Source organism: Rousettus aegyptiacus, unplaced genomic scaffold (assembly GCF_014176215.1).
Source record: "Rousettus aegyptiacus isolate mRouAeg1 unplaced genomic scaffold, mRouAeg1.p scaffold_m13_p_2, whole genome shotgun sequence".
Classification (NCBI taxonomy): domain Eukaryota; kingdom Metazoa; phylum Chordata; class Mammalia; order Chiroptera; family Pteropodidae; genus Rousettus; species Rousettus aegyptiacus.
This window is the reverse complement of record NW_023416295.1, coordinates 46168645-46191761: the sequence shown is the minus strand read 5'-3', so window position 1 is coordinate 46191761 and position 23117 is coordinate 46168645. Positions and strand designations below refer to the sequence as shown.

The following is a 23117-nucleotide window of genomic DNA, read 5'->3' as shown; positions in this document are numbered from 1 at the left end:
GCTCATTATCACCCAACAGACTTACTACTCATCATGGCAAAAAGTTTTAAACAAATAGTTCTTTTCCATTGAATACCATTCTTACCAACTTTAACACTGAAAACCAAATTGTCTTAATAGGTATCATGACAAATACGTCAACTTACATATTTTAAAACCAAATGTTATTAGTAATAACCTCAAATTTCTAACTATTTACAGTAAAATTTTTAACAAACTCTGGGATCATGAGCAGTCAGCATTAAGTTCTGAGCTACAATTACGATGCTAAGGGGATGCTTGCTCTATTGAATGATTCTAATCCAGGAATGTTTACCAGAATCATTTTAGAAGATGTTACATAATACATATATACTCCTCATCCCGAGAGATGTAGATTTGGTGAGTTAAGGATGAAGCTCGGCCTGTAGACATTTTTAAATGCTCCCAGAATTTTCCCATGAAAAATACTGGCTATTTTCCATGAAACATGTTTGGCATGCCTTTAGCTTATATGTACATGTATGTATGTTTACTATTTAAGCATTTTCACTACTTTGCCCAAAGTTACTTACAGGACACCTTTTTATAATAGGTACTCTACTCTTTCAAAGGTTTGTGTGCTTTTTCGTTAACTGAATTACTTTTCAAACTCATTAATGGAAAATAAACTTTCAACATTTTAAGGTATAAACATCTAGTCCACTAGATGAGTATGTTCCGATAAACAGGATTTCTATGTAAATATACTATGCATTAACTCTATAGCTTTTCCAAAAATAAAGGAACTGATTAGAACTATTAAAACAGTATACTTACAATAAGAAATATTATACTCACACACAATACTGATATTTATAACTAGAAAAAAAATGACTGAGGTAATTCTTCAATTAGTGTTTTGAGTATATTCAGTATTTTTAATACAAAAATAGAAATATTTAAAAATCACCTAGGCAGAGGTTGAATACTTTGATTTACTAAGTAAATATCAAAAGTTCATTGGTACAGTTCTAGTGGGCACTCAAAAAAATCCAAAAACTTAAAATAATTTTCAAGACTATTTACTTTCTTCATGGCATTCATGTTCTAAAAACTGATAAAATATGCTTGGAAACTCATGGATCAAAAACACTCTATAAACTTATTGTAAAATTTCAGTATCACTCTAAAAAGTTGAATCTCCTGACTTAATGGGTATTTTGTTTACGTGAGCAACCTTCTAACATAATCCTCTTTACACATCCTAAATTTAAAAATTTTCAATTATCTAAGAGTTTAAAGATTCAAATTCTAACTTGTGTAATTGGAAAATAATTGTACATTCCACTGATTAATTTCTACAACTCCAAGTCCTATTTCACATCAGAAGTTTAAATCTCACATTTAGAAAAACTATCTAGAATTGTCCTATGCATTCAAAGATGTTATTGACAGTGTCAGATTGAACTTGAAAGATAATGAAAATCTTTACCTCCACCGTGTATGTGGGGAATAACTGGATTTTTAACTTAAAAATATCTAAAATGCAGTCATGTTAATATTAATTTGTCCTTTCCTACCTTGTCTTTATTAGACATAACACAAATTCAAAATGATTTTTCAAATAGCTCTTGCTATCATTACCAAAGTTTGTCTTATCATTTTAAAAAATCTTCATGTAAATTCAAGTTTTTGATAAATCAAAATATTCTCCATTGTTTTAACAGGAGGAACAAACAAAATACAAGGTTTGCAAAATGACTTTGATAAAACTGATATGACTCAAGAAAATATTGGTATGACTTGATGTGGGCTAAAGATAAACGATTTTTTCAAAAGTTTTATTTAATAAGCTTATTCTTGGGTGAAAAATTAGTAATCTGATGGTGCCTATATTTTTTCCCTTTTTAAGTAAATATAATTTTAATTTCAGTGTTTGAAATCAATTATCTGCAAATAAAAGGCTAAACTGAACAAAAAGCACACAGATTTTCTTACCATACCACTGCAATACTTTAAATGCATAGGAACACAACAAACTCAAAAGAAAAAAAAATAGTGTTTTATTAACTACCACACTGTTATAATACACTTTAAACGTACAATAAGGTAGCCTTTAAATTTGAGGTGGTCTTAAGAATAACAAATGAACAGAATTCCCAATTTTTGAAATAGGTGAACTGCTGCAGTTATAGGTATACATTTAGGAAAACTGGATAGCTCTTACAAGACCAGCAATGAAACTTTATTTTGTACATTTTTTAATAATTGAAAATATAAACAATAATTAAAAAATAAAAAGAAAATACAGCATAATAAAAAACATATGTTTCTCAATTAAATGTACTGAATACATATAAATTTTAAGGGAAGAAGCAAAAAAGGAAAATGTTGATATTTAAGTGCAGACTGACTACCTAGACAAAAGAAAAAAGACTTAAAAAAATATCATAAAACCGCTAGTTTTCTATGACTAATATCCATATGGTTGGAGTATCGTCACTATGGAAGTGATTTTATTATGTTTGCATATGTTATACTTTACTGGTAATTTACATGATGGCTTTTAAGGCCCTGGCAGACATATGGTTTTTGGAAACAAGATTGGATTAAAAAAATCACTGCTAAGACGCAATATACCTTATTTTTTGGTCCTCCAATATGCAAGAAAAGGGGTATTTCACTATAACATTTTCTTACCACCCAAATGCCTCAACCTATACATTTTAAACTTTAATTTTAAACATTTGTTATATTGCCCAACTCTGTTATTGAAATATTAACACATTATTTTGGCAAATTAAATCTTAAACATGGCTTTTCAACAGGATTTAAAAGGTGACTATCCCTAGAGTTCCATGTTAAAATGTAGTTTTCAAAATCTTACAAGAGTAATGCTTAAAATATTGTACATAGTTAACCTAATTAAAATAATTAGCTTCAAAATGACAAATTGATAAGCTAAGTAAAGCCTACGCTATGTAACATTTGCTTGGAAACTTGATTTGTCAGTTATGCATAATAAAAATTCCAGTCATCAAGAAAATTACAAAAATTTTTTATCATAACATGATTTCTTTCACCCACCAACTTTTTATCTTACAATAGATAAATACCAACATGTTCTCATTTTTACACTAAACCACACAGGATTGATGCATTTGGTTAGACTACCATTCTCATTGTTAAATTCAATTTTCTCTTTATATAACTTGGTAAAATTTCATTTCTTCTAGATTCCAAAAGTACCTACAAAACCCATGCAATTTTACCATTTTTAATATACTATGGAATATCATACAAAGTAAGGCATTTCAGTGTCATGTATAACCAAGTTACTGTCAATCCAAAAATTTTTGCACATCAATAAAAAGATATCTAAGAACTTAGGAACAATATTCTTTTCACTACTGTATAAAAATAACCACAATGAATAAGTATTTGTGTAATATTTACTCCATTGTCTCATTTCCAGAAACTGTGACAAGCTGTAAAGGTATTTCAGTGTTGGTAAGGATATCTTGATTGCTGGTGGTGGAAGTATTAACAGTTCCTATCCCTGAAACAGAACCTTGTTGGATATTTGCAAGGATAAGTGTTGTTCCTCCTGCAGTAATCAACGTATCATCTCGTGCAGCTTCCACAGATGCCAGCACTGTACTGCTAGAGTGAATACCTTTTTTATTCTGATGTGTTTTAATATGTTTGGCAAGGTGGTCACTTCTCATGAAGCGTTTTGAACATTCTGGACAAACAAATTTCTTCTCACCTGTTAGGAATAAAATTAAGTTACTTAGTTTTGAAAATTCAACATTAATAGGCTAATCATTCCTTGAGAAAGAAAATAAGCCAACAATGACAGTTAAGGATGGGAAACAATTCAATTAAAATTGTATTAGTTTCATGAGATGCCTCTGCAAAATTCTCTTAGATTATTTCTCCTCAAAGTAAATGTCATCTTTACTTTTTGATGAAAAGCAACCTTCAAACTTATTATCGAATGATATTCAGGTAAGATTTTAATACCTCAACTATGCTAAACTAAGTTTTGAAACATCTGTTTTAAGAAATCCGCTAAAAAATGATCATCCGTAACATACAGCAGGTCCTTGAATAAAATCGTTTAGTTCAACATCATTTTGTTATAACAATGAAGGAAAAATAATTGATTCCCAGCAAGGCCTGTCTCTTGAGTTTGCACACTTTGCCCATGTCTATGTGGGTTTTTTCCAGGTACTCCGGTTTCCTCCAACATCCCACAAATGTTCACGTGAGGTAAATTAGTGTGTCTACATTGTTTCTGTCCGAGTGTGTGCGTTGGTGGGTGGGAGGTGGTGTGAGTATACCCCATCCTGGAAGGGCCTCTTGCTCAGGGTCAGTTTCCACCTTGCGCCCAGAGATACTGGGACAGGCTCTGACCACTGGCCACCGTGAACTGGGATAAGTGAGTTGGAAAATAATTCTCTTGTTTTTATTCATCTTTCTTAAGTATATACATAGCAGACATGTATCTCAACGTTTAATATAAGAAGTGTTTTGGGTCCTTATTTAGAAGTTTTGGTGTTCTTGTGACCAGAAATATGCCATAGGAACTTAACTCTTGTTTATATCAATTAGCCTATGGTAAAACTGATTTCATTATACGTCCTTTCACTTGAAGTTTCAGTTTCCAAGAACCTACTGACGTTAAATGAGGACTTACTGTACTTCTGTAAAGAACAACACACTGTTTTAAGCTATTTAAGGTATTACTCACATGTCATATCCATGATAAAAAAAAAAAACGTTCAACTCTGAAATCTGAATTCAAGTAACTACACAGTATATTTCTAGATTCAAGCAAAGATGCAAGCTTGAGGTCCAGTAAGACTGAGTAATTCCAAGAACAGATAGCTAGGTGACTTGATTTCGGCTGGAATAATCAAGAGCAAGCCTAACATATCATGTAAAAGGTAATAAGACCCTGATGCCTAAATTTATTTCCCAACATGAATAAAATACTTTTAATACAAAAGACTGACTGAATTCTAATATGCTGGAGATCTACTATGTAAGAGGATTACTAGAAGGCCAAAGACCAGCCTAAAAGGAACCCAGAGAGAAAATCAAATTTGAGTATTTTCTTATTTTCTTCAAAATTACCTATCTCCTATTCCAACATGTCTACTCTAGGTTAGGTCCTCATCAGACTTCATGCCTAAACTATATTGCAATGACACCTATTCTTTCCCTTCTCCAATCCAACAAATCAATGCCAGACATCTCTTCCTTAAATATCAAATTTTATGACAGTACAAAACTTCACCACTGTAACAAGTGGTATGGGAATGAAAGAATAACTTGCAAACAAATAGGATTGTGGCTCAATACTATTTAACAGAAATGTGCTATATAAAAATCTCATCTTCATTCACGTCAAACTGTCTCTCACCTCTTTTATTCACATACTATTCTATTCTTCTGGGAAGCTATTTCATAAAGTTTCTTTTGGAACAACAGTCTTGAGAAATGTTCCATGGCGAATGGCACAATGATCAAAGATAGTTGAGAAATGCTACACACACTACATACCCCCACTTAAAGAGATGCACAGTGCTGAAGGTCCATAAAAAGTACTGCCTTGAATGGAAGTGTAGTGATTCTCTTTAACCCAGTGTTTTCCAAACTTATTGGATCACAGATCTTTTCCTTCCTTTTACATTGCTTTTTATATCTTGCTGATCAACTTCTACTGAGGAAAAGTCTTGTTATAGGGCCACCATAAGGTCTACTACCCCAGGCCACTGCCCAACAATGCCTTACTATTGCAAGCCATAATGATTTCTGCCTCTGAGGATACTTTATCTACTTTCTTATCTGTTGCAGTTATAAACAGCTCATCTGTCTTCCTAAGTGATGAGTGAGACAGAAACAAAAACAAGTACATTATTTAATATGTGTACTACTAAATACTCTACAGGTTATTTTATGTTATATTTAAAGCAAGTAGGTATGAAACCAGAGTCAGAGACAGTTTATTTGCTTAATCTAACAGAGTACTTGGATTTGAATCCAGATCTAGGAGATTTCAAAATCCATAATGTCTTCGATTTAACCATGCTTCTTCTTTCTAAGCTCTCTAGGGGCTCAAGTTCATTATATTATTTTTCAGTTCTTCAGTGTTGATCAGACTGATGAACTCCTTGATGATTACATGGTAGCAGGAGAAAACCATCTTTAAGTAATAGTAAAATAAGATTCAGTTTGGGTCATTCCTAAGTCCATTTCATGTAACTACCATATAACAGTATATAAAAATAATTAAATAAAGAATGAAAGGATCTTGACATCAACAATGCCATAGTTGTTCCTCAATGAAATGTCTTTTGCTTACCTCACAGATATTAAAATAAGAAAAAAAGTGAAATGCCTAAATTCATCAGAGGAAAAGGGATTATTCTTTATTAAAGTTTTAAGGAGGAGGAAGAAAGAATAAGATCAAGAATAAAAGCAGGCGACTAATTTAAAATATTAACATAATAATAGCATAAATGTGGCTTAAGACATTCAATAAAGTCAAAACAAAACAAAAAGCTAGCTAAAAAAGGAAAAAAGGCTAACAAAAGTCTGCATAAAATGTAATTTTACAAGATAAGCCATACTGGCTTGTTTGGAATTAGTGTTTTTAAACTGGTGTTACTGAAGATAAAAATCTGATGTGATTGGTCATATTTTTAAAATTCAGTTCAATAAAGGTATGCTAAAAAAACTTTCAAGGTAGTAAATACCCCTATAATTCATTTTTCTGTTAAAAATAAATATTAGTGACCTGTATGTGTTCTTCTGTGCCTCTGTAATTCATCGCTTCGAGTAAATCTTTTACCACAGAACATCCAGTTACAAATAAAAGGGCGCTCCCCAGAATGCCAACGCAGATGAGCTCTCAGATGTGAGGTCTTCCCATAGACTTTACCACATCCTGGTATATGACAAATGTGTTGCTTCTTTTTCCCAAGATTGGTACCTCTAAAAAACACACACAGAATAATATATACTTACATGAAAATATTCAAATAAGCATTACCATATATATCATATAATCCGATGTTGAATTTCAAATAGAAGACATTATCATCATGAAGTCAAGACCATTTAAGAGCAATTTAAATAAAAATTAATATCTCAAACATATAAATTTTACTCCAGAATGCAATTGCTGTCCAAATGTAAATATGCTCAAGTATAAAAGAATTTAAAAGGACATATCATATATAATGTATAATTAACTATTTATTATTCTGTCAGGGCCATTCACAAAGTCTATACATAGGCCCGATCCAATTTAGTTGTACGGGAAACCAAATGGTCTGTCTACTCAAAGTCACGATGTCAGCTAACTTAAAGAGTAAATAAATCAAGTATGAATGCATAACTAATCACAGGTACAAATAAAAAGTAGACAGGCACCTTAAGCAGACTTTAACTAACAATGATTTAGCACATTTATTCATGAATTTGTATGGCCACACCCTGAATACACACTGGAGAAAGTTGAAGAATAAATCTGGACAAAGCTATTGTCTTGGTTTCCTCAGTACTATATGAAATACATATAAGCCAGTTAAAATTCTCTTCATAGTAACCGTGCAAAGATACCCAAAATTACACATCAGAGATACAATTATAAAGTTTCTCCACATCGCAAAATTTGACATTTGTTACATTTCAGTATCTGATACCAAGAACAGGGTTTGGGAGATATGTGCTTATTAGATGGGTTAACAGAAGTATCTTATAAGGCCTAAGCAAGAAGAAAATTTTTTTGATTCCAGAACTGATATCCAAATTGTATTAAATACTACTTAATACTCAAGCTTAAAAGAAATTAGGCTAGTTATTAAATAAAAATGAATTTATAAAAAAACTTGAAATTTTTTATTCGTCAAAATCACATTATATAAATTTTGCAATGTTTCTGAGATTAAAAAAGGTACATTTAAGACCCCCCCAACTTCCCCTCCTCCCCCAATCTCAGTCTAGCTATAGCCTATAAACCTTCCGTAAGCCTGAAAATCCTCCTGTATATAATATACCTATCATTTTTCAATTTTTACTGGAATAATGCATATTTCCCCACATTTATATTTTAATGTACTCACACTCAGTAGCATGTGAAATTGCCATAGGACAAACAGTGCTAAACGGTGCAGTGCTGGCTGTTAGATGCCATAGGTGTTCTGAACAGGGAGACATCAATGTGGGCTCCAGTAGTTAGAGAAGACTTCGTGGAGGAGGTGGGTAGGATTTAGATAGAAAGGAGGGAAGGCATTCCAGGCAGAGGAATAGCATAAGTAAAGACAAGGAGGAGTCATGCTGTTGTCTCAAGGGCAAGGATGTCATAATCTAATACAATTCTAGTTTCTGCTCCAGTCCACCCCCAATTTCTACAACTCTCTGTTCGAAGAGCTGAGTTGAGTGAAACAGGTTTTTCTGGTTCACCTGCAATGCCAAAGTCTTAACCAAAGCCAATATCGTTTCCGTTTAATTTAGATTTTTAAATTTATTTTATTTATTCTTAAATAGCCCTAAGAGCAATGCATGTGGCTATTGGTGTACAAACCAATTTTACATATTGTGTTCACCACAGCAATTTCACAGAGAACCCAATTCAGTTCACTGTTTGTTGTACTCAACACTTCTTACCTCTCTTCTAAGCCTACCACTAAGGTGAATCAATGTATGTGCTTTTATGAACTCAGAAGTACTATTTCACTAATTTAGCAAATAAAAAATTGGCTTGAGAAAACTAACAAAGCACAAGATTGTACCATATTACAGCAACAAATTTGGGTTCTCAAAGAACCAAGAAGCCAGGCAAAGATGTTTTAAAATATTAAAGGTATTCATTGTAAGGAAATGAGAAATATTCATTGTTTGGAAATGGAACAGGCATCTAAGAAAGGAAACGATGGAGACAGGGGCACACACAAATATATAATTCAAGGGAAAAGCTCAATACCCAGGTCTAAGTTTCAATTTAAAAAGGAAATTTTATTCCGGATAAGATCTAGATATGCTAGATATGAATTTATGCATGTGAGGTAAAAGAAGGAAAAGAATTGAAGTAAATTTCCAAACAAACCAGGTAATAAAGGATTTAGCCATAAGTTTTCTTCTTGATTTTCATAATCATTCCACTAATACCTATTAAATAACCTGAAAAAAAAAAACTAAGAATTTTAAGTTTCTGCTATTGAGTTCCTAAACATGTTGCAAATAATGTATTAAATGCCAAGAGGGAGTGACTCAAAATAAACTAAAGGTAGAGGGATTAAGAAAAGTTAAATAAATCAAGTCTTTCTTTTGCTTAGGATGGGGGAAACAGGACACAAACTGAAATACTGACAAAGAAAAGAGATTTTGCAAAATAACTTAAAAATATGGATTGATGTTTAATCCACACAAACCTACATAACGATAATGCCTTGAGAATTTATTTCACTTTATTAAAATTATTTGTCTCTTGCACTAAAGTGTCTAAAGAAAGGTTGGTTCAGCTTAATAAATATTGGATAAATTACCATGCGAATACTATTAATTATATTTTACATTTTGCTAAAAGAATAAACGAATGAAATTTAACTCTCTAAAGATGCCACCTTACACTTTTTTAATTTTTTAAGAATATGGCTGAGAAAATAAGGCCAATATTCTGATATGTTTTAAGTACCACCTATCTCACCACTGCAGAACACTTTGGAATATTTTGAATTTACTACGTTATGTTTTTATTAATTAGATGCATCAACTATCAATGATATAATTGTGCCTACTATGTATACACACATTTGCATATATACATATATATACACGCACTGGCTGAATTTTGTTCAAAAGAGCTCTAAGATATAATATAGGTTTTTTTTCCTTAAGAAGTTCAATTTTGATTGCTTAGAATAGTTATTTTAAAATGAATTCACAAAACTAGAAATAAATGTTAAGTACTTTTATAATCCTTGGGATAGGAAAATTTTTTAACAGCATAACAAAGCATCTTATGAAGACTGACCAACTAAAATTTTGTTCTTAAAAACTTTGCAAACTTGAAATGATGAAACTCATTCTTCGTTAACTGTGTTTTGCAAACCACTGACATAAAGTTGAAAAGCAATATAAACCCAGAAAAAATATCTGCGTATGACAGTTTAACACACAAATTAACAAATTCACCAAAAAAATGAAAAACAATTCAAAATAATTTTTAAATGGTAACATAACATACCAAAAAAATGTTCAATCTCACAAAGTAATAAAATATATTAAATAAAGCAATATTGAGATATTATTTTTTCATCTGTCAGACTTTTTAAAACATTTAAAAAACGATAAAACCAATTACTGTGGGAAAGCAGATACTCTCATATACCACTGGTAAAAGTATAAATTGATACAGCTTTTCTAGCAGAAAATTCTCTTTGATCCAAAAATCCCTCTTCTGCCAACTTACTGATGAAATAACCAGACAAATGTGCAAAAATATGTGTAAGAATTAAAATGACAATAAACTTCAAAAAAACAAAAAGTTAAATTCTTATGTATCCATACGATAAACTACGGCCAAAAAAAAAAAAAAATTGATGCAGACTCTATATAGACTTGGAAATATGGTCACAAAAATTTTCAAAATAAGAGCAGACATGTAACACAGTGAAAAGATGATTTTACTTTAAAATATATGTAAAGTCTGGAGAAGTATATACTAAAATGCCACAATGGTTACTTTAAAGTGGAGTTTTTATATTCTTTTAATACTCTCCTATATTGCTGAATTTTTATGAGCATGCATTAAAATAAAATTCTTAAAAAATATATCTATTAAATTAACCCATTTCCCATTTGCCCCGAAAATGTTCACCAGTGGCGCTTGTGGTTGCATTTACCCCAAGATAACTCATGGATTACAGTTCTAACCTTATCCTCAAAATTTGCCACAAAATATCACTTTTTTTTTTTTATTATTTTCGTATTACTTTAGTATATCAATAGTCTTTGGAAACAAATGACATCACTCTATTTATAGCACTGTTTTTAGTAGTGGTATTTCCATTTACAAAATACAGTAATCCTCTATCACTGAAAATGTCAAATCCTAGAAAACGTAGCATTCCTATGTGTGATGTTAAATTACACTGGCAGCAACCTGCACTTTTTTTTTTTTTTTTAAGGGAAAAGGGCTAAAGACATCCTAACCAAATCTATAGTCATAATGAAAGACTTTTATAACATACCTCTCAGAAATGACACTGTAATACAGTTAATGAGCTTGACCTAATAGAGATTTTCTAGCTGCCTTTGAGTTGGTCTTATTGATTTGCACATTGGTCGGCCTATTCTTAATAAAAGTAATGAATAATAACTGTGATTGCTGAGAGCTTACTGTGTTCCAGACAGTCTTATGAGGCATAGAGAGGCTGGAAACAACCTTGTAAAAGCACACACGAGAGGGATTTGGACCCAGTTTCTTACTCTAGAGCTTTACAACTACAGTGTACTGTCTCCAAAGTGGATTTGCTTTTGCATCTGATACTCAGATACTTGTATTTACTGGTAATTATTCAGTTGTTTGAAATTTTATTTATTCTTTGAATTGTTTTGGTCAGTTTATATAAGTAAGCATGTAATTCTAGTTAGGCAATAAGTTCTGAAATTTACTCTCATTTTTAGAGGAACTTTCAAGATAACTGTTTATGAAAGTCAAATCTAACTGAGGGTCAAGGTCTGCCCTGTTTTACTTTTTTTTTCAAATTCTATCACTTTTAACTCTGTATATTTCAAAGCTGTGGGGGACAAAATAGCATGACTATTATCTTGGTAAAAACTTTACTTTAAAATATACCTCTATCTATTGATGATTATCACATTAATCCTACCTTGCCTAATACTAGCACTGCTATCCATGTTTTATTTAACATTTCTCTAATCTTCTTTCATCCTTTTATCTTTAACATTCCTGTACCAATTTATCTGAGGTGTTCCTTATAATCAACATAAGGTTGGATTTTGTTTTTTAAATATTAAGTTTAATCCATCCACATTTGATATAATTACTGATGTTTTGAGTTTTTCCTGTCACAATGTTGTCTTAGTTTATTTTTAAAAACACTGAACTGAAATACAATTCTACTTTTTAAAAAATTCTGACATTAATGATTATTCATTTCTGTTAAAAATGGAAATGTTTATGCTTATCAACTATTTCTGAACTTTTTATGTTTATACAACTGCTATTCTCAAGCTAAGAATCAACTTTTATCTGTATTTAAGCAAATCTCACTGCCAGTTTGCAAATAGGCTAATTTCTGATATGAGCCTGTTAAATAGCACCTGTTACACTGTTTTTCAAGAAATAGCAAACTAGGTAATTTTAATTTTAAAAGGAGCTTTAGGATTTAAAAATTTTTTTCATATGATTTCTTAACTTTTTCTGCCATACTTATATATACACACAAAATGATCATGTAATGAATAATATCCCATAATTAAGTGATATGGCATGCAGTATTTCAAAAATTAGGGTGATGATATTAGCAGTCTTGAAAAGAAAATAATGTTTCATGTGTGCATACCTCCCACCACCTTCTTTACAGTTGGGACAGGTGCAAGCTACCCTCCGAAGTCTTTTTCCTTCTTGATGTTGTTGGTCCCCTTCTTCATCTACCACTTGTACTCTTAAGTGTGTTAGATCATTGGTATTCAATGTAGAATCACCACTGAGCTGCCACTCTTCAGGATCAGGTTCTTCTTCCTTAATCCTAATATCTAAAGAAAAATAAAAATACAGATGAGAACAAGCTCACTGGCCCAAAAAGGTAGCATGAAATCTGAGCCTCACTAAAGTGAATACTGTATAAAAGTCAAAAATCACCTGTTTAGGAAGCATAATCCCTGCTCCTTGTTGTGACTTATTCTTTCAAAACAATCTATTTTATTGTAAATATCAGAGTAAGCCAAAAAGGGTATAGAGTCAGCATGAGAATTTGCTTTTTAAAAGACTGATCAAGAAAACCAAGTAATTTCTTTTGAATAAGCTGAGGCATAAACAACCTAAAACTTCAATTATAAACTGATTTATTAGTAAATCCAATTTTCAATTCAGATTGGAACAAAATCTAATATATTAAACCTCTCTTTCACAATCTATATCAATTATACCTGTCTGTAGATACTATGTGAATGTAAAAAGGTGCCGTTACATCAATCTGTTATTCACGAATTTAAGTTTTAAAGTCAATTATTACTAAAATATCCACAAATTTTCATTTTGATTTATGTAAACTAAAATTTTTACTGAAAATTTATTATTTTAGATCTGTATTAGTCACTAATAATTGGGGGATATAGCCTAAAAATATCAAATGTACCTAATAACTCCTGAATTTAAACTAATGAATGTATAACCAACAATCAAGAAAAATGGTGCCAACAGTTTAAAATTAGTTTATCAGAATAATCACAATGAAAAATTACAAAGAAAAATGGGAAGAGAGGGTTCTCTGACCTTGGGAATAGGGTAAATAGTAGTGCTATTCACTGACACAGGAAATAATGTTGAAATACAGGTGGAGGTTCAAGGTTGAAGGTTATGGAGTCTAAACTGTTTATGAGACATAAAAGAAAAGAAGCTGGACCTACAAGTCTGGACATAAGAAAGAGGCATGGTCCTAAAGATATAGAAGTTATCAGTCTATACTCTGTCATGGAGTCAGTCCATCCAAGGAAGTAAAAGTTAAGTCAGCAGTCCCCAACCTTTTTGGCACCAGGGATCAGTGCTCCTATGAGAATCTAATCCCTGATGATCTGAGGTGGAGCTGAGGCAATGTTGCCAGCGCTGGGAGCAGCTGCAAATAAAGAAGAATCTTCGTCACTCGCCTACTGCTCACTACCTACCTGCTGTGCAACCCAGTCCCTAACAGGCCACAGACAGGTACTGGTCCTTGGCCTGGGGATTGGGGACCTCTGAGTTGGAGGATTTTGAGCAGAGGATTCATGATCTATCTCACTTACAGATCACTCTAGCTTCTGTACTGAGAATAGAAAGAAGGAGGAGTGTCTTAAGACAGTAGGGTGTTGGGGACACCTAGGTTAGGTCAGGTCACTCAAGACCTATGAGTAGAAAGAGCAAAGAAAGTGGTCTATGAGGAATACGAACGTTTAAGAACAGGCAGATGAAGAGAAACCTGCAGAGAAAAGAAGCAGCCAAGAAAATGTGGAGGAAGTGTTTAATGGTAAGTATAGTTAAGTTTTGCAAGTCTAGCTTGAGAAAGATATAGAAACATGGCAGTAGAAGCTAAAAGGGACTAGGAAGAGAGCTAAAGGAGGGAGTGTTTTGTTTTGTTTTGAAAGATAGAAGACTTGAGCATGTTAAAAATGTTTATGAGGAAGAGCCATTAATTACAGAGGGAGAGGTTGAAACACTGGCATAGTCCCTAAGAAGTCAGGAGAGGATGATGACCCAGAGCACTCACAGCTGATGTTGCACAGCTACCTACCTCTCCCTCTGTTACACGAGGAAGAGCTATTATGTTTCACAAACTGTCTAGACCCCAGATACAGAGAGAATGTGATAGCTGGAAATTAAAAGAAAATTGGTTTCTATTTCCTCAGTGCAATGACATAAGACTTAGATATATGTAAAATTCCTCCAGATACACAACATAAATGGGTACTGACTTCTGTTGCTTATTAGTCATTTATGATAAAACATATATGTTCTTACACAAATATGGCACAGTATTAGCTTTTTCAAGCTAAATAAAAGACAAAGCATATGGATATCATATATCCAGAGTTGGATGATTTTAAGTACATAAAATGAGGAATTTTATCAAATATTTTTTAAAGCTGTTCATCTCATATTTGTGACAAGACAGCAGAGAAAAAAAGGACAAAATATTAATATCAAGAATGGATAAACATGTCTACAAAGAGAAGAAAGATTTAAGGACAACGTAGAGAACAAAAAAGAAACTGATGAGAGGGTAACCTTACTGAGGCGATGAAGATACTACAGGGCATTCCTGCTCCCATTGCTAATTCTTACTGGAACCTACGATATGCTTAAATAATGTCATGGACATAGTTACTTACGACTTAGTCTTTCTTATTGAATCTGAATACAACAAAAGCACATAGGACTTAACTTGTCCAAATTGAACACATCCTATTTACACACTAAAACTTCTCCTTCCCCTCAGTTCATACCATTTAAAAGCTACTTAAACAGCTCAAACTATCTACTTCAGGTGAGTCCTGTCAGTCCATCCCCAGCCTCTCCTCTCTTTTGCCAACCCATCTTCTACTCAGCTTGCAGAATTTTCTTCCTAACTAAAAATTCAATGGCATCATTTTCCTAATACTTGCACTAATTCTTTATAGTATAAAGTCCAAACTCATTGACTTGGTATTCAAAAACATTTCCAATCTGGCTCCAACTGGAGTATTCCAACACTGAAATTCTCATAATCTTCAGAACACATGTCCTTTCACAATGTCACATCCTCGTATGTGCCTTCTGCCTGGACCGTTTTCTGGCTCTTTCCATTTTCACCTAACTACCTCTCCTTATCCTTTAAGACTAGTTCAAATGTCATCTCCTTTATGAGTGCTTATGATAGAATTAATTATATTTATTGGCTCATATATCCCTTTAGATAATAAATGCTTTGCTCAAAAGTACTCAGAATACAATCTGATTAAATGAAAAACACTTTCCTAAGGAGGAGCTTCCAATATAGGTAATAATATCCCTGAAAAGACTTTGATGTTAACTTTTTTATGCTCCTATCTGAAAATAATAAAGAGAAGATTTTTATGAGATTAAGAGTTAGCGCATATGCAAAGGACCACAAAATTGCCATTAACTGAGATAAGGTAGGCTGGAGGTGCAAAAGATTATGGGAGGGGGTACCAATCGGGGGCCCATTTTTAGATACGAAAGTGTTGAGGTGCCTGTAAAACATCCAAATGATGATGGTGATCAGGTAGTTGATGGGTCTGGACTTCAAGTGGAAGTATGGCCTGTAAATATATATTTGGGTGTCATCAGCATATATAGTTGGTTACTGAGAGTCAACAGGAATGAAATGTACAGGAAGAAATGCTGGGACACTTCAAAATAAACAAGTAGAGGAGATTCAAAGGAACAAGCCAGTGAGATGAGAGAAAATTGGTGTCCAGAAACCAAGTGAAGTCATTTCAAGAAGAACATAATTATAGGTGTTAAATGCTTGATTAAGTCAAGTAGAAATGAGGACTGAGAAATGACTTTGGGGTATAAGAATGTGATAATCACTGGTGATCTTAACAAAAGTTGTTTCAGCAAAGAAGGGAGGATGCAACTATGCCTACGATAAACTCAAGAGAACGAAAGGAGATGAATTGGAAACAAGTATGTATGTACAAATTTTTTCTAAGAGTTTTGCTGGGAAAACACGTATTATAAAAATGGCACTCAAGTTCCTAAACTATACCACTCAGGTGGATTAAACACAAGAGTACCTGAAATAGTATTAACTAACCTTTATACTCAGTGGCAATATCTATATAATATACACTAGCAATATAAAAAAATGAACATGTTTATTTAAACTCAACTTTTGGTACTTAAAACAAGTTTAAATGCAAAAAACTTAAGCAATGGAAATAAATAAAAATTCTCAGGACTTACATACACATTTAAGAACTTTATAAATAGCACCTGTTTTTTCTTATGTCAACTCTATCTCAAAATGTGTTTCCTTTCCATCTGGCCTGCTATATGACTAACAGTATCTGTGTCCCATGATCACGGTTGTTTTCAAGGCCTACCCCCAATAAAACAAATTTGAGGACGGGATACAGAAATGAAAAAATACATATACAATATGGTTATGAAGATTAATTTTCTTGTATAGCCAAAGGACAAAAAAATTATACAAAGATAATAGCTTAACACATTACTAGTACACTTTAAGAAGAGAAATACCAAAACAGGAAGAAGCACAACCTCCTAGGGAATAGGTGTGGTGGTGAGGGTTCAGATAGAACCAACTTCCCGTGGCCACCAATAAACAGCACTGTGGACTTCAAAGAGTTTGGCTGCTTTTGTGAATTAGGAAGCACAGCAGCTACTGATCTCCAAATCTTCCTGACTGCTCAACACCAGTAGTAAAGTTTTGAACATGGACTCCATAAGTGTGTTTATTAAGCATATGTACATAATACTATTCTAATTGATAATGAAATATTATAAGACACACAAATAGATGAATAAGAGACAATTTGAATTGTACTGCTAATTGCAATAACTCAACAGTAAATAATACGTCACAACAAAATATTAGGTTAAGTTTCAATGTTAGCAATGGCAGAAAGTGTCTACCATTTTCCTGTTGTTTCAGTGATACTTGCAATTTTTTTTCCTATTCAATCCATGGTTTCTTTTCACAAATATTAAAGCTACTTGTCCACTCACTCTGATGGTTATTCAGTTAAAATCAGAAAAATATGAATCCACTTAATCCGAGCATAGACAAAGAGCAACAGGCAGCAGCATGCTAAAAGCATGAAAAAAGTAAGGGAATGAATGGGCATATCGCATGTAATACAAATACAGCTGACATAGAATTAGTGAAGGCACCAAGAGCAATCTATAAGATCAATATTAGTTAAGCGTTAATAACAGACAACATGCCTATGTTTCTATATAACTTCATAAGTTATATAAATGTCTAAGCACTATGTTGTACACCTGAAACTAATATAGTGTTATATCAACTATAATTGAAAAAAAATTAATCTAAAAAAGTTTAAAAAATATTACAAGAAAATGCTAAATGCTTCCTCCTAAAACTTAATTATCACTAATGCTAATAGAATATTTAAGACAAATTCTTAACTGGTTCATTAAGTCTAGAACATGCACATTTAATTTAAATAAACACTAGAGAAATATGAATTACGAACTGTTGATAAAATGAGACATTCTCCTTTATCAACAGTTTATCATTAGGATTTTGTTGTTCTTATCAAAGGCTTTCATAGTCTCTTCAATTTTTTAAGCACTGATAAAACTGCTTCATTTGATTCTAAAAGTTTATCTTATTTACTTGTTTCCTTTAATCAGTTTCACCTGCCATAAAATCACCTAAACAAAATTACAGGATAATCCCACAAGATCTCATGTAATTTTAATTAATTTTCACATTCATTAAGAGGCAGATTCCCATGGACATTTCAGAGCTTCTGAGCTTTTATCCCCCAGTTTTTCTTTCAAAGAGATAGTTCTAAATTATAGACATGGATTCCTAAATATCCAACTTTACTAGTCTAATCAAAAGGTAACACTTTAAAGATTTTAAAACCGAATTTTTTCCTTTTATTGAATATAATCATCTTTTTAACATGAAGCAATTTCTTTCATACGAACCCCATCTCCTTAGATTGAATCATTACTCTTCTGTATGACTGCTTCCCTCCTCTCCATTAAAATTAATCTTTAATTTCATCTCTACTATTCTTTTTAACCCCCTCCCCTTCTATTTTTGTAGCAGGTTTCCAAATTATCTTCAAAGCTTTTCTACTCAATTGGAGATTACACATTAATAGGATTATTTCTCCCATTAAATCTAGACAATGTAAGCTTTTATAAAGTACTCGCACATAGATATAAACATAATTGGAAATAACTGATTTTCTAATATGGTTTATTATAAGAGCTCATTTTATAGTCATACCACAAATATGTGAGAAAGACTGTGATGTACAATGAATACACTGTAAATAGTGAAATATAAACTTTACTTTATTTAATCTGAAGTACTAGATAAGTCCCTGTGAAGAAAACAGTGTTCTACTCTGTCAGATGATGGTGAGAACAACTTATATATAAAATTTACTACTCGTTGGACACTATAGTAAGCACGCAACATATATTAACTTATTTCATGTTTCCAACTACTCTGAGATTAGCGATATTTTTTCCCTACTTTCTTGATGAGAATACAAAGTAGTTAAGTAGTTTGCAAGGCACACAATTGGAAATGGATGGAGCCAGGACATAAGACAAAGAATTATGCAAGTGCTGCTAAAGATCAGTTCCCTAACTGGGCTAGTTCCTAGGAACAGAGCTTTAAATTAGTCACCCTACATGTGAATATGTAATTTTAAATGTAGTTTGATTAAATCGAAATAATATAATTTTAAGGATCTAGGGTGGATAAAGAAAATGTACATACAATGGAATATTGTACAGCCTTTAAAAAAGAAATTTTGTCACATACTACAAAATGAATAAACCTTGAGAACATTATGCTAAGTGAAATAAGCCAGTCACAAAAAGGTAAATGAAGCTATCAATATGAAGTATCTAAATAGTCAAAATCACAGAAACAAAAAGCAGGAAGGTGGTTGCTAAGGGCTAGAGAGAGGGAAAAGGGGGAATGGGTACAGTTTCAGTTTTTGCAAGATGAAAAGTTCTAGAGATCTGTTGCACAACAGTGTGAATATACTGAATACTAACAACCTGCACACTTAAAAACAGATGAAGGAAAAAAACTTAAATCATTTCTTCGATTAAAAAATAAATTAATTTTAAAAAATAGATGAGATGGTAAATTTAACGTTATGTTTTTTATCATTAATAAAGTATGGAAATCTCTCTTATTGTTTCCCACTGCCAGAGGGCTTATTTTAGGAATGCCACATAAAATCTTCAGTATCACAGGTTAAGATGTTCAGAATAACTATGAATAATACACATCAAGAAATTATTGTAGACATTACTCTTTCCCTAAAGCGCCTCTATTCCCACATAGGCTTTAGAAACTAAGTTTCCTCTCTCTTTCAGATTAAAAAAGACTATTTTAAAGCTCTAATGAAGTTTTTTTTAAAAGAAAAACTTTTCCTCTACCACTTCCCTCCCACTACCAGGTTAAAATACCAAAAAGGATGATAGTTCCCAATAATCCCTGACTGCCATCTAAGGAACAGCAAAAAAGAGATTTGTTTCCAGAAGCTATCACAACTCCCACATGCCAAATCCTAACAGTACCAAACATTCATGTTAAGAGTAGATTCCATTTTTAGAGACAATTAAAGATGGTCTGAAGTCACATAAGTATTTAAACAAGGAAATATAATATTGCTCTTGATTCAAAACAAACTCTAAATTGGATCCTAGTGATTTATACCTATCACCTAATCTTCTAAACAGTCTGTCATTGGAAGCAGCAAACACTCTAGTCTAAGCAGTTAAGGACAAAATACACTGTCGAGTTGTTTATTATTATTATTATTATTATTATTATTATTATTATTATATCTTCTGTAGTAAAACCAAGGGGGAGAAATATACAGAAACAGCAGTAAGTTATGATTTTTTTTTAACCTCACTTCTGACAAGCCTATTCTCAATTTTTATACTATCTACCCCATAAACAAATTTTCTTTCAGGTTCATACACACAGCCGTATGTGTATGTATATATGTGCATATATATGTGTATATATGTTTGTTATTCACCAAGAATGAAAAAAAAGTTCTATACTGATTGTGCTGCTAATCCATTCGAATTTCATGTAGCAAGAAAATTCTTCCAAATTAGATGGTTTGTGGTCATGTTTAAATGCTTTTTAAAAAATAGCTATTACAGACCAGATATGTTATGCATTTTAGACATTAATAATTTATTGAAATGCAAAAATATATAGCATAATATAGACTCATTCTCTCAAATTTAAATAACCTGGGGGGGGGTTGTTTTGTTTTAATTACAAAATCTGTTTTAAAAGTGCACATTGGAAAAGAATAGGATCTACTACTCCCATATTAATTATCCCTTTAAAAATATATCAAAACCTAACTTCTAAAATTCAAAACCTTTAGGACATAAATTGTTTAGGATGGTAGTTACCAGATAACTGCAGGTTATTGTATTCTGAATAGAAATCCCTCCAGAATAAATTATACACTTACCTACTTTCTTTAGCAGGAAGCTCAGAATATTATCTAATCTTTCTCTAATAACTACATTATTAGAAATAATTTATAGTATTAGATGAGACCTAGAACACTGCACTAAAAACATCCAGAATTCTAGTTTATTTTTTATCTACCCTTCTGTTTTCTTGCCTTCTTCCCAAATCTAGTGGTATCAACTCTCCCCATTCTCTCTCATCCCTTCTAAAGTGTATCTATCTTCCAAGCCAGTTTTAAATTTGGAAATCAGCCAGGATTGTTCAAACTGTACATAAATAGTACATAAATTAGGCCTAAAGAAAGAATTCCAGGCTTTTCCTGAAAAACCCGAACTCCCGAAAGTGAAGATGGCCACACTGGCCGTACCTGCTTCCAGCAAAGAAGCTTTCAAACTGTTTCCTGAAAGGACTCTCTATATGTCAGCAGAGATGATGAGTACATGGGGTACCAGGCCCTCACATAAATCAGAGCAACCAAAGAAGATCTATTTTATACACTGGAGTTCTTCCTAAGACTTAATTTGAGGAACGGGTTCTACTTTAGCACTGGACTAAAACTGATATCTCTGTCACTGCTGCTATGGCTAAAAAATATAATCGTTTGGGGTTTTTCTACCACACCTCATTTTAAAAAAATACTACCTTTAAACAAAGGATTCCCTTTCCTCAATCTTGTGTTAGAAATACACATTCTTTTTTTCTAACAAATATCTGCAACATTTTCTGTGGGTTCTCAACTATCTTAATTTGAGTAGCTATCATAATAGGAAACAATGCTTTAAATGATCCAGTAAACCACACCTATGTATAGCTTTGAACAGTTATTTCCAGTTACAATGTTACAAATTTCATGGCATTCTAATTTTTTTCAGTCTTCTACCTACATAATCTTTGTCATATTACCTATAAAAAAGGGACTTAGTCACTGTGTGGGCTGGCTATTATATTAATGAGTATAAACCAAAAAGCTGTATCTTGGCACTTTTAGAATTTGTACATTTTCCTTTGGCCCCAAATTTCAATGTATTCAATTCAAACATTCACTTAGCTACTCTGACTAAAATTATAACCTATAAACATCAAACAGGACTAGTGAGGTTGTGCTACAGTAACGTCCCAAAATCTCAATGGCTTAATCTAAGTTTATTTCTTAGTAATTTTACATGTGCAATTTGGATTGGGAAGATGTGCTCATCACAGTCCCTCAGGAACCTAGGCTCCATTTGACACATGCTTCCAAGACTGCCTTGCCAAGGACAGAAAAAGAAAATATGGTAAATCACCTGCTGCTCTTAAACTTCCATTCACATTCTATGGGCCACCATAAGTCACACGGCCATGCCTGGCTTCAAAAATGACAGGATGGGCAATCTCATCATATGCTTAGAAGAGAGGTGGACTATTTATGAAGACTCCCAACTCCCAAATGCCCCACTAGTGAAATAATCAATTTACTCTTCTTCCTATAAGTAGAATACCTTCCATAAGAAGATAATCCTAAAAACCCATCTAGTTAGTTATAGCATCAAGCTCAAAGGCAAAGATCTGTGGATGATGTGGAAATAACCTATAAGGTTCAGATGTAGCCCCTCTTCACAAAAACCTATCTATTAAAACAAGTTATCTACCTCCCTTCATACACACAATACACAATAACAGAACAAGGTAAATATAACCATAAAAAACATTCCCTTTCAAAAGAGGAACAGAAGATACACAGTCTGGTTGACACAACAGTTAGTGGTTCATGTAATTCATAAACCCAGCTGAACAAATAGTTCAAGTGCTCTCTGCTTGAGGGGGGGTGGGGGCGGGGAGCAGGGCAGGGGATGCTCTGACTGATCACTGGAAGGAGTTTCTCAGTCTAGGGTTTGCTGTGCCTCTTGACTCTATTATCTGTTATCCTCCTCTACCACAAATGAAGTGAACACAAACAGTTTACTTCCTTGGTTAAGCACAATTCTCAACCTGCTGGTAGAAGTTTAGGGGAAAGGAACAAAGAACATTAAATCTCAAGCAGTTAACATTTTTTTCACTGCTTGTGGTTTCTTTGGTTGTACAACTCCTTAAAAAAAAAACTTAGTCTTCTTACCTGTTTGATTCTAGCCAGTTCCAAGAGCCAGTGTCTAGAACCAGTTTTTTTTTCCTAGACATCTCTTAGAT

At 32.7% G+C, this 23117-nt stretch overlaps 1 protein-coding gene across 1 annotated transcript in view; it reads right to left on the bottom strand.

Annotated features, from left to right (window-relative positions):
• Nucleotides 1-2001: 2001 nt before the first annotated feature.
• SP3 (Sp3 transcription factor) overlaps nucleotides 2002-23117 on the bottom strand; it is a 49599-nt gene continuing 28483 nt past the window's right edge. The window contains exons 5-7 of the mRNA XM_036236001.1: nucleotides 12567-12759; nucleotides 6770-6966; nucleotides 2002-3730 (exon numbers count right to left, since the gene is read on the bottom strand). Of these exons, the coding sequence (XP_036091894.1) occupies nucleotides 3414-3730; nucleotides 6770-6966; nucleotides 12567-12759 (707 nt within the window). The 3' untranslated portion in view covers nucleotides 2002-3413. The remainder of the gene's footprint in view (nucleotides 3731-6769; nucleotides 6967-12566; nucleotides 12760-23117) is intronic.